The sequence below is a fragment of the Terrapene carolina genome, unplaced genomic scaffold, assembly GCF_002925995.2.
Source record: "Terrapene carolina triunguis isolate 2854851 unplaced genomic scaffold, T_m_triunguis-2.0 Scaffold1029, whole genome shotgun sequence".
Taxonomy (NCBI): Eukaryota; Metazoa; Chordata; order Testudines; family Emydidae; genus Terrapene; species Terrapene triunguis.
The window spans coordinates 1-10,369 of record NW_020665380.1 but is presented as its reverse complement, the minus strand read 5'-3'; the positions used below and the strand labels follow the sequence as shown (position 1 = coordinate 10,369).

The 10,369-nt window shown below is 54.1% G+C and overlaps 1 protein-coding gene across 1 annotated transcript; it reads left to right on the top strand.

Annotated features, from left to right (window-relative positions):
• Positions 1-4,768: 4,768 nt before the first annotated feature.
• On the top strand, positions 4,769-10,224 carry LOC113408203 (syntaxin-binding protein 2-like; the record flags this gene model as incomplete). The annotated part of the gene is made up of 6 exons (XM_026661354.1): positions 4,769-4,833; positions 5,453-5,518; positions 7,290-7,339; positions 8,376-8,457; positions 9,056-9,132; positions 10,146-10,224. Coding segments are annotated over exons 2-6 (325 nt in total), but the record flags the coding sequence as incomplete, so codon positions are not given.
• Positions 10,225-10,369: the final 145 nt, after the last annotated feature.

Below are 10,369 nucleotides of genomic sequence, written 5' to 3'. Positions count from 1 at the left end.
ACCTGTGAGCGACGCAGTTACACCTACCTAACCCCTATTGTAGACAGCGCTATGTGGACAGGAGAGCTTTTCCCCTCAACATAGCTACCGTCTCTCATGGAGGTGGATTAAATATGCCAATGGGAGAAGCTCTCCCATCAGTGTAATATTGTCTTCACTGAAGCGCTACAGCAGTCCAGCTGCACTGGTGCCACTGCAGGTCGACACTTAAAACCCTGCCGTTAAACTCAGTCCAGGCAAGAGCCTTGATCTGACTAGCCTCACTTGAGTGCAGGAAACACCACTGACTTCATGCACTAGCTTTCCTGCTGGAGCAGAATCCTGGGGGAGGAGGAGGAGGACAGACAGTTCTCAAGGATTCATCACCGGTGAACAAGCTGTTTAAACAGAAATATATTGCAGTAGAAGCTTTGAGAGGAAAGAAATTCATGCTCCCTTGTTTGATATCCAGATTTCACTTGTCCCAACTTCTGAATGTTGCCAGATGTACCCGTATGTATCCAACAGCCACGAGCCCATCATTATAACTGGTAACAAACCTGTAAATACCAACGCAAGTGGAGATGTTTCTGGTGGGTGCAAGGAAGACTGTGGATTCATCTTCTGGCCATAGTAGAGCCAGGGAGCTTCTGCCTAGTTACACTGCTTGGTGTTCAGCTGTTTGAATTTGTGATGTAGCTGTTAACAAGCTTTCCAGCAGGATTCATTTACTCTCGAGCTCTGACAGCATATTCATTTCTCACCTTTGGGCCTGTTTGTAACACAGTCTACAGCAACTAATTGTGATGCTACAAACAGAATTGTGACCATAGGTGAGAAATACTTAGTACATGAATTCTAAAAGCTAATCCTGTGCAAGAATGAAACTATGGTAAAACAAACACAGGAAATTATTTAGAATTTCCTTTTGTTGAATATTTTGAGTGTTCCGTAGCTCAAGTCTTTAAGTTGCAGGGTTGTTTTATGCCTCTTTGATGTGGGGGGAAGAGGACTGTCGTTTTTCCAATCCTTATTTTTCTGTTATAGTCTGGAGTGTGTCCTCATGAGTTACAAGAAGAAATGCAAACCAGCAGAAGCCATCTCTCTCCTTCAAACCTGCTGTATTCTCAAGCTCTCACCTACTGATGTATAAAGCAAAATTATTTTGACTAGTCATGTGATAACTTTCTCTCATTTATAGGAAATGTGCCTTTATTTAAAAGTTACACTCCTAATTTTAAAATACTAATAAGCACAGCCCACAACTTGCACAGTGCCTTGGTAATCTTGAGTATGAGCTGGTGAAGAGGATTTCATGTTTGCATTTTAGAATCTAGAAGCAATGTATTGTTGCCAGTGAGTACTGCGTTCTAGATAAATGTGAAGAGTATGTTTGGGTATCTGTCCTCTTCGCTGTCTCCTTCATGCCCCAATTTAAAGGTGTCTCTTCTGACACACTACTAACGGGATGGGAACCAAATCTTAAATTTGTGCCTTCTTGGAAGAAACTCTTAACACGTCTGCCATTTGAACAGACTTTCCCTGCCTTGCCGTACTCCATTAATGCCTTCTGACTAGTTGTGGAAGAGCCTGCCACCCTTGTAAACACTACTTGTCATTCACTACTGTTTTAAGAATATGCAGTTAAATTCTATTATTGAAGTTCTAAATATTTGAGCACTGAACCGTTAGTGCTGCCTTGTGGTATTTGTGATTAAACACTTCTCTATAAGTTGTTTACATTCTCTTCAAAAGACAGTCTGTCACTTCTTGGTGTCAGTTTAATCTGAAAGAGTACCTTTAAAAACGTTTAGTGTTTGTAATGTAGACACTTACCAAAGTTGGTTTTGTTTGAGGTTTTCTCTTTTGCCAAAAAGTAGATCAGTGAAAACTTTTCTCTGCAAGCCAGCAAGATGTTTCCAGAGTAGAATCAGTGCCAAATGTAGTTTACATATAAATATATATAAAATTTTAATCTGTTTGCATTACTTCACAAATTATCTTCCCTCTAAACTAGTCCCCTGAGTGAGTGTTCCCTTAGGACTTCAGGAAAGGCTGGTAACAAACGCCGTTGCCTCTTCCCTCTTACCGACAAACTTTTTAGGTATGGGTGACTGCTCTCTATGAGGAGGGAAAGAAAGAACTTGGTGCTTCACACAGAGTCACCACTGTGTGTACCCTCTAATCTGTCGGTTTCTAATTTCCTTCCAGTCCTTGTTTCTACTTCCTCTGTATAGTTTTTCCTTTCTCTTGTCTCTTTTTTCCTCCCTTACTTTTTGGGGTAGATTTGCAAGTAGCTACACTGTGAAATTGATTCACAACCTAATCGACATAGCCTACTTCTTTGAGTGTTGGATGTTGCTTTGGCTGTTATCACAAAAAATGAGCTAGACTCTGGAGCGACAACTACCAGAAAGATGTGACAGAGCGCTCAGAGGGTGGCTAAGCCCAATGGTGGATCTGCCCTCTAAACACCTAGCAAGAAATATTGGCCTCTTTACCCCAAAGGACAAGATGCTTTTTGGTAGTGAGTGTTGTGGAAAGTTGCTCTGTTGGCTTATAATTAACTATCTAAGGCCTTGTCTGTTTCGTTGAGGATGAAGAGGGAGAGAAAGGCAAGGATTTCTGTGCCTACTGAAGTATTTTAATTTCTGCTCTATCTTTATCACTGCAGTGACTTCTTTAAATGTACAAAGTCTCTAGAAAAATAACTCTACTGTATGAATGCACCATGGACCAGTAACAAAGCTAACTGTACAAAAATGTAATCTTATTTACTCACAATTAAGAAACTTTTTACTATGATGTTTATGCTGCAGCTTTTAAAGAAATATCAACTCTCTGTACTAGTTCCTACATTGTCAGAGGTTTCTAAATGTATGTCACCAGGGAGGCGTGTGTCCCTGCACTGTGTTGGCCTTTGTAACGTTTAATAAAGTGGCTGTTGAAACTCCCATGTGTTCCTCGGCGTGTGGGTGGGTGGGCGGGCGGGGGTGTTAGGAAGAAAGGTCTCTGCTGCCTTGCGCTGCTGGGGGGGCGGCTGCACCTCCTGGGGGGCGGCCGTTGAGGGCAGAGTGGCCCATGGACGGTTGCTGCGCTGGGCCAGGCTGTAGCCCCGGATCCCCGCCCTGGGTGATGGGGTAGGGGAGCTAGGTGCTGAAGCGGCAGCTCGAGCCCCAGCCAGTAGCTGGTTCCGGCTCTAGTTCTAGCCCCTGAGGGGGTTGGGGGCAGGACTCCCTGACAGCTGCTCTGCCCCGCCCCCACTCGTCTTGCCCTATGGGAATGTGGGGGGAGGCCAGCCTGGGGTCCAATGGGAGGCAGCTGCACGGTGAGTCGGAGGCCGAACCCGCTTGCTGTGGGGCCACGTGAGGCTCTCAGGAAGGGGGAGAGAGACCCCGCTAGCGGCTCGAGCCCAGGGAGTGATGGGGGGGCAAGCTCTGGGGGCTCTACCTATAGAACCACCGGGCTAAGGGCAAGGGCTGTAACTCTCCAGCCTTGGGGGGCTCTATAACCCCTCCTAGGAGCTGGGGTGCAGGTGAGGGGTTGGGAGGCTCTTTAACTCCCCCCCCCGGGCAAAATGAGACATGGACTTTCATTCACCCTGTACTGAATTGCAGCCACTTCTGGGGTGGAGCGCAGTAGCTGCATAACAACACACAGCAACACTGCACAGGGATTGCCTGCCCAGCACTGAAATGCAGATACCTCTGGGGTGGAGCGCAGCAGCAGTGTAGTAACACAGCAACACTATACAGGGATCACTCACCTGGCACTGAAATGATGCCATCTCTGGCGGGGAGGTAGAGTGAACAGCCACAGAGCGACACAACTCACAGTTTAGAGCAGGATGTGAAGAAGACTCTCACTTCCATTCGAAAGCTCTGGGGGAGTTTACAGAAACAGAACATGCTGTTAACCTGAGCTGAACAGCAGCCAGGACCCAATAGATTGGGTCAGACAACAGCTCTGCCAGGAGGGATTTGTTCCGATTGATGGAGGGAGGGATGGGGCAGGGAGCCAGTCAAGCCTGGGGAACAAATTCCTGCTCCAGGATCTTGGAGCCCAGGCTCTATGGCCATTAATTACTACACCACCCAGCCAGAAGGGAAGGGCTGGGGCAGGTCTCTGCGCTCCACATGTCACAAGCAGACAAGGCAGAACGAACCATGTCACAGAATGAATCAATTGCATAGCCTGGACTAGAACCCAGGAATCCTAACTTTCAGCTCTCTGCTCCAACCATTAAACCCCACTCCACTTGCAGTCAGGATTGAACCCAGGAGTCCTGATTTCTAGGACCCCCCCCCGCCCGTTTCTCTAACCCAGTGGTTCTCCACCAGGGTTACGTGTGCCCCTGGGGGTACGCAGAGGTCTTCCAGGGGGTACATCAACAGGCTACATAAAAAGCATTAGCGAAGTCAGTACAAACTAAAATTACATACAGACAATGACTTGTTTATACTGCTGGGTGTGTTTTGTTATAGGATTATAGTCTGTTAAAATATGTGTATATTAAATTCACTGTGTAGTTTGTAAAGATAGAGCAGCAATCCAAGATGGCGTCTGAACTGCCATCTTGTGACCGCCATCTTGTTGTTTACTGTTATCATGGCCCAGTCATAACTGGATCCAACCGGTTTTTCCCGCCCTTGGCCACTCCAAGGACAATTTTACCTCAGACTGTTTTCCACCCTTGCTGGGACTGTACCATATTTTCCCGCCACTGAATGCGGAAAGGGACTGAGCTCCCTGCCGAGTGGTGCAGTCCGTCCCAGTGACTGTGTGTGCGGCTCAGGCCGTCCCAGCACCATTCCTGAAGTGACGCGCGAGGGAAGGAGACGCTCCTGCTCCTGGGTACAACACGGGGCCTGGCTGCGGGGGCTGAGTGGAGGGGGGCTGAGGAGCCTGGCTTGGGGCGGGGGGGGGGGGGGGTGTAGGGGGGCAAGAGACGTGACTCGGGGGGGGCGAGGGGCACTGCTGGGGGGGGCACTGGTTGGGGGGGACTTGCAGCTCGGTGGGGGGCCCTGACCGGAGTGGGCTGAGGCCCCACTACCCCAACCCAGTCCTCGCTTTAACCCTGCAAGGGGGCCCCGCCTCCTTCTGCGCCCCACGTGACCGGGTGGGGGTTCAATGGGGACCTGCGTGGCCCTGTCACCAGGCGCAGGCCCATGGGTGCCCAGGTCCGGCCCCCGCAGCGCCAGAAGTGGGGGGCTGCGGCGTTCGGCCGTCATCAGCCTTGCAGACATCGACCCACCAGCACCCCAGTTGCTTTATACTGAAATCAATCACTGGGGGGGCTGGGCCGCTCCATCAGTGTCACTAGGGGCCGTCGCCCAGCGTCACAGACACTCCCCAGAGCAGGGCAGGGAGAGGCCAGGGCGCGCACAAGGGCGGGAGCAGAGCAGGGGCAGAACCCAGGAGTCCTGACTCCAGCCCTGCCCCGCACACAGCTGAGTCCCACTTCCATCCACAGGACTCGAAGGTGCGTGAGAGAAGGCGGAGATGACCCCATCCGGACTGAAGGCGGTGGTGCGCGAGAGTGAGTGCAGAGCTGGGGGGTCTGAGCCCGGTCGGGGGCAGAATCCAGTCGGGTGTGGGTCTGGGGGGACAGGGCCCAGTTGGGGGGCCCGGGTAGGGCAGGGTGGGGCGCTTATGGGGGTGTCGCACTCAGGGCCGGTGCAAGGATATTTTGCGCCCTAGGCGAAACTTCCACCTTGCACCCCCTCTCCTCCCCCGACCACCTCCGAAAACTAGTAAACTTAGCGTTATAAACAGCCTGTCAGAATGGGTAACAGCTGCACACGAGGAGAAAAATGACGTCATAGCCACTTTGTACCGTAGTGAAGCAGTACGCTTCTGCCCGGCCGCAACGCAGAGCTGGCATAGGCTGTAGCTGTAATGTAGGAGAGAACAAGTTAAAGCCTTACACCTGATCAGCATGGCCTCCGCTGCCTTGTGCATGCTGGACTCTGAGGTGTTAGTTGCTATGTGTTAGTCATTATCTTCTGGCAACACCCTGACCCGCTGTGTGGGCTGTGTTACTTCAGAAGCCCAAGCCACTGCTGAATCTCCAGCCCCGGCTGCAGTGGACGGGGCCTGTGGCTAAATCCAGACCACAGGCCTGGGGTTTAAAAGACCCTTGGAAAGTGGATTCAGTTCAGATGTTACATGGTTGCCCCCAGAACTGGGACAGAGCAAAAGTGGCCCACAGGTCAGGACCGCCGGTGGTGCTAATAACCCTTAGCTCCTCTCTTAGTTTTTCCTCAGTAAATCGCACAATTAGGAGGGCCTGACACGTGACTTTTGAATACTTGGGCTGGGCCATACTGCCCCGGTTCAAGAGGGGTCTCTGAACAGGAATAGCAGGGGGCTGCAGGTCAGGAGTGAGGGGCATCTGCAGAGCCGTGAGGGGGGGGGGGACCCAGGACTGGAATAGCTGCAGGTCAGGAGTGAGGAGCTCTGGCAGAGCTGGTGGGGGACAGACCAGGGCTGGGGTAGCAGGGGGCTCCAGTCAGTAGTGAGGGGCACTGGCACAGCTGGTGGGGGCAGCCCAGGGCTGGTGTGGGGGGCCGTAGCTGCAGTTCAGGGTTGAAATGCCTGTATTACGGTAGGACCCAGGAGCCCAAGTCATGGACCAAGGCCCCATTGTGCTGGGTGCTGTACATTATTCATTAGGTGTATTACGGTAGTTCCCAGGAGCGCCAATCGTGGGCCAGGACCCCATTGTGCTGGGTGCTGTACATTATTTATTAGGTGTATTACGGTAGCACCCAGGAGTGCCAGTCATGGGTCAGGGTACCATTCTGCTGGGCATAACAAAAAGATGGTGCTTGGCCCGAAGAGCTGACTATCTAATTGCTTAGCTTGGCCGTGGAAGATGCCCAGGAGACAGGCCGGCAGTTCCCTGAGCGGGGCATGCCTTGGAGGGGTTCTTTGTGCAGGACTCAGGATTCGAAGTCTTTGTCGTGTTGTCATCCCCCACACACAGTAGAGGGTCCCTGGATTCCCTCCAGTCAAGAGGTGCTGGACAGGATCTGTTCTCTTGCTGCACAGGGCCAGATCCTTAGTTCAGCTGTGCTCGTATCCAGCCTGGCAGAAAGGAAGGGGGATCAGAGCCATGGCCCATCTAGCCTGCCACCCCACCACGATCGCTGACTGGGGGCTCTGCTAGGAGCACATCGCTAGCTGGCCTGAGAGCAGCCTCTGAGCCACTTCCCCGAGGGGTTCTTCCACCAGCCAGTGGGTCCTGGCTCAGGGCACAGCCGTCCCATCCAATCCCCACCACTAATCCCCATCTCTTTCCCTCGCAGAGATCCTCAGTGTTGTCTTTCGCAGCGTGAAGAAGGAAGGAGAATGGAAGGTAAGCAGGCCGGGCCTGCTGCCCTGGTGTCCCCCTGGGGATATGCTGTATCCATATATCGTGCTCCTTCCCCTCCAGCTTCTTGGGATTCATTAGGACCCTGAGGTTTTCCAGGCTGGATCAGATCCCTGCTCTGTCTAGCCGATCATCCGCCCCCAGCTAGGCTTGGGTATGTCTGCCTTCCCGCTGCGCTGGATCAGACCCAGCTGGTCCAGCTAGCCCCATATCTCCCCACACACACACCGGATCAGACCACTGGGCCCAGTGAGCCAGCCTGGGTGGGAGGAGGAGCAGGAAAGCACCAAGCATGGGGGCAGCATGCACCATTGGGCAGGCAGGTTATTGAGTCCCCGGCATGGACTGGACTGGGGTGTGTGGAGCGGTGGGCTTGGCCGGTGCGGCAGAGGGAGCACAGGGGACTAGGTTTCCCAGTGGCTGGATCTGGTGCAGCAGGATGCTGGGCTGCACGGAGCAATGGGTTCATTCGGCACGGCAGGAAGGCAGTAGAGATGTTGGGCCGATGGCCTACAGGGCTTTCCTAGGGGAACACGGAGACTCCCCTCGTTCCATTTCTCTGTGCCCTGATCCTGGTTCTGTCCGAGGGCTGGGGAGCGGGTATCTGGTGGATCAGAGGAGGGCACTGGGAGCTAGGACTCCTGGGTTCTGTCCCTGCCTCTTGCACTCACCCTGTCACCTGGGCCAAGAGGCTGATCTCCTCCAGTCTAGGAGGATGGAACCATTCGGAATGGCCGGGTGTCCCAGGTTTGTCTCCGACATCTCGTACCAGCCACTCTGCTCGGAGCCTGCTCTCCTTGTCGCTCCTCACGCAGTCCTTAGCACGGTCAGCTCAGCCAAGTGCAGGCTTGGTAACGGCCCTGCCGCTCTGCTGTGGAAGGGCTGGGCCAGGAGCCGTCGGCTCTGCCGTTAGCAGTCGCTCTGCTCCCTTGGCTGTTCCGTGGATGATGATGGTGGGCGGCTGGGCTCAGAGCAGTGACAAGCTCGTCCGAAGCGGCACGCTCCCCTCTCGCTACCCCAGGTGCTGATCATGGACCACCCCAGCACGCGCATCCTTTCGTCGTGCTGCAAGATGTCCGACATTGTGGACGAAGGCATCACGCGTGAGTGGCCCCTCCTTCCCATCTGCTCCCCCCGCCAGGGCTCCCCTCCCCCTTGGATACACCTCACAGTCGGGGAGTTGACTTGTCTACATTTACATTTGCATCTAGTTTCCCCCCTTTGCAGCCCCCTAGATGCCCTCCTTGCTATTGGTACCTTCCCAGCCAGATCTAGTTCCCTTAGCCCGGCGCTTTCAGCCCCAGCAGCCTCTTCACCGCTTTCTCAGACCCTCGTTAACTCCTCGCTGCTCCTCCCCCATGCTGTGGGCAGGGTCCTGGCAGGGGAGGGGGAATGCTGGCTCCCTGCTCCAGGGTGGAGGAGTCCTGGAGTTGAGGGGCACAGAGCTGAGCCAGCGCTCTAGGGGGGTGTCCCCAGCACAGTACAGAGGGACGTTTCCTCCCTGCTCCGTACTGGGGCAGCATCGCAGCCCATGGCCCCACATCAAAGCTGCTGCTGCATTGTAGCCTGTGGAACCCCTCAGCCTGCTGCCAGCGAACATCCCTGTTCCCCTTGGCTTCCCCTCCCCCCATCCCGGTGGAGAGCGGCTGGGGCGGGTGGCTAGGACACACTGACCTGCGCCCAATGTCTGCTCTCTCCTAGTTGTGGAAGATATTAACAAGCGCCGGGAGCCAATCCCCAGCCTGGAGGCCATCTACTTGCTCAGCCCTGTGGAGAAGGTAGGAGCTCGGGCCTGGGGCAGCTGGATGGGGAGCAGGGGAGACCCCGGGGCAGCACCTAGTGCAGCCTGGAGGTGACGCTGTCCGGGGGGATGCGCAGCACAAGGTCAGGATGGGAATGGGGCCAGTAGGGGCTTCCCAAGAGGCTGTTTCCCCGGAGCTGGGCTTCGTGTTCTTTGCCACGTGAGGCACAGACTATCCCCTAGACCTCTCCGCAGTGCAGTCCCGTGGGGGTTGGATGGGAAGGTGCAGCAGGCGGAGAGAGGCAACCTCAGCTAGGCTGACCAGATAGCAAGTGTGAAAAACCGGGACAGGTGCTGGGGGGTAACAGGAGCCTTTAGAAGGGAAAAAAACTAAATATTGCGACTGCCCCTATAAAATCGAGACATCTGGTCACCCTAAGTCCTCAGCTGAGACTCAGAGGGTATGTCTACACTACAGGATTAATCCGAATTTAGATAATTCGAATTTGGGAAACAGGTTGTATAAATTCGATTGTGCGCGGCCACACTAAGCACATTAATTCGGTTTTTAACCACATTAATTCGGTGGTGTGCGGCCACACTACCCCATTAATTTAACCACAGTAATTCGGTGGTGTGCGGCCACACTAACCCTAATTCGAATTAACAAAATCGATTTAGGCGCTACTCCGTTCGTCGAGGTGGAGTACAGAAATCGATTTTAAGTGCCCTTTAATTCGAATTAACTGGCTCTGTAGTGTGGACGGGTGAAGGGTTAATTCGGATTAACGCAGCTAAATCCGAATTAAAGTCGTAGAATCGCTGAGGCAGAGGCTCAGGTAGCAGGGGCTGTGGGGGAGGAGGCTCCTGCGTCTGCAGCAGGGAGGCCAGTGGAGGGAGACCAGGGGCAGGGGGGTGAAAACCAGCCCACCTCCCGATGGCATCATGCTGGGCCCTGAGTCCCCAGGGGCCGGGCATGGGCTGGGCCCTTCGGGCAGCAGGGAGGGGCCTTGGCTGGTGCTGACAACCCCTCCTCTCCCCCCTTTGCAGTCGGTGCAGGCTCTGATCGATGACTTCCAGGGCACCCCCACCTTCACCTACAAGGCAGCTCACGTCTTCTTCCTCAGCCGTGAGTATCGGGGGGCAGGGAATCCCCCAGCCGGGAGCCTGGCCAGCGGCACACTGGAGCCTGGGGGTGGGGGGCGGGGTCTCTCTCTGCCGGCAGGCCAGTGCGCAGCACCCTGATTACGCTCTGCCCTCCTGCAGGGGGATGC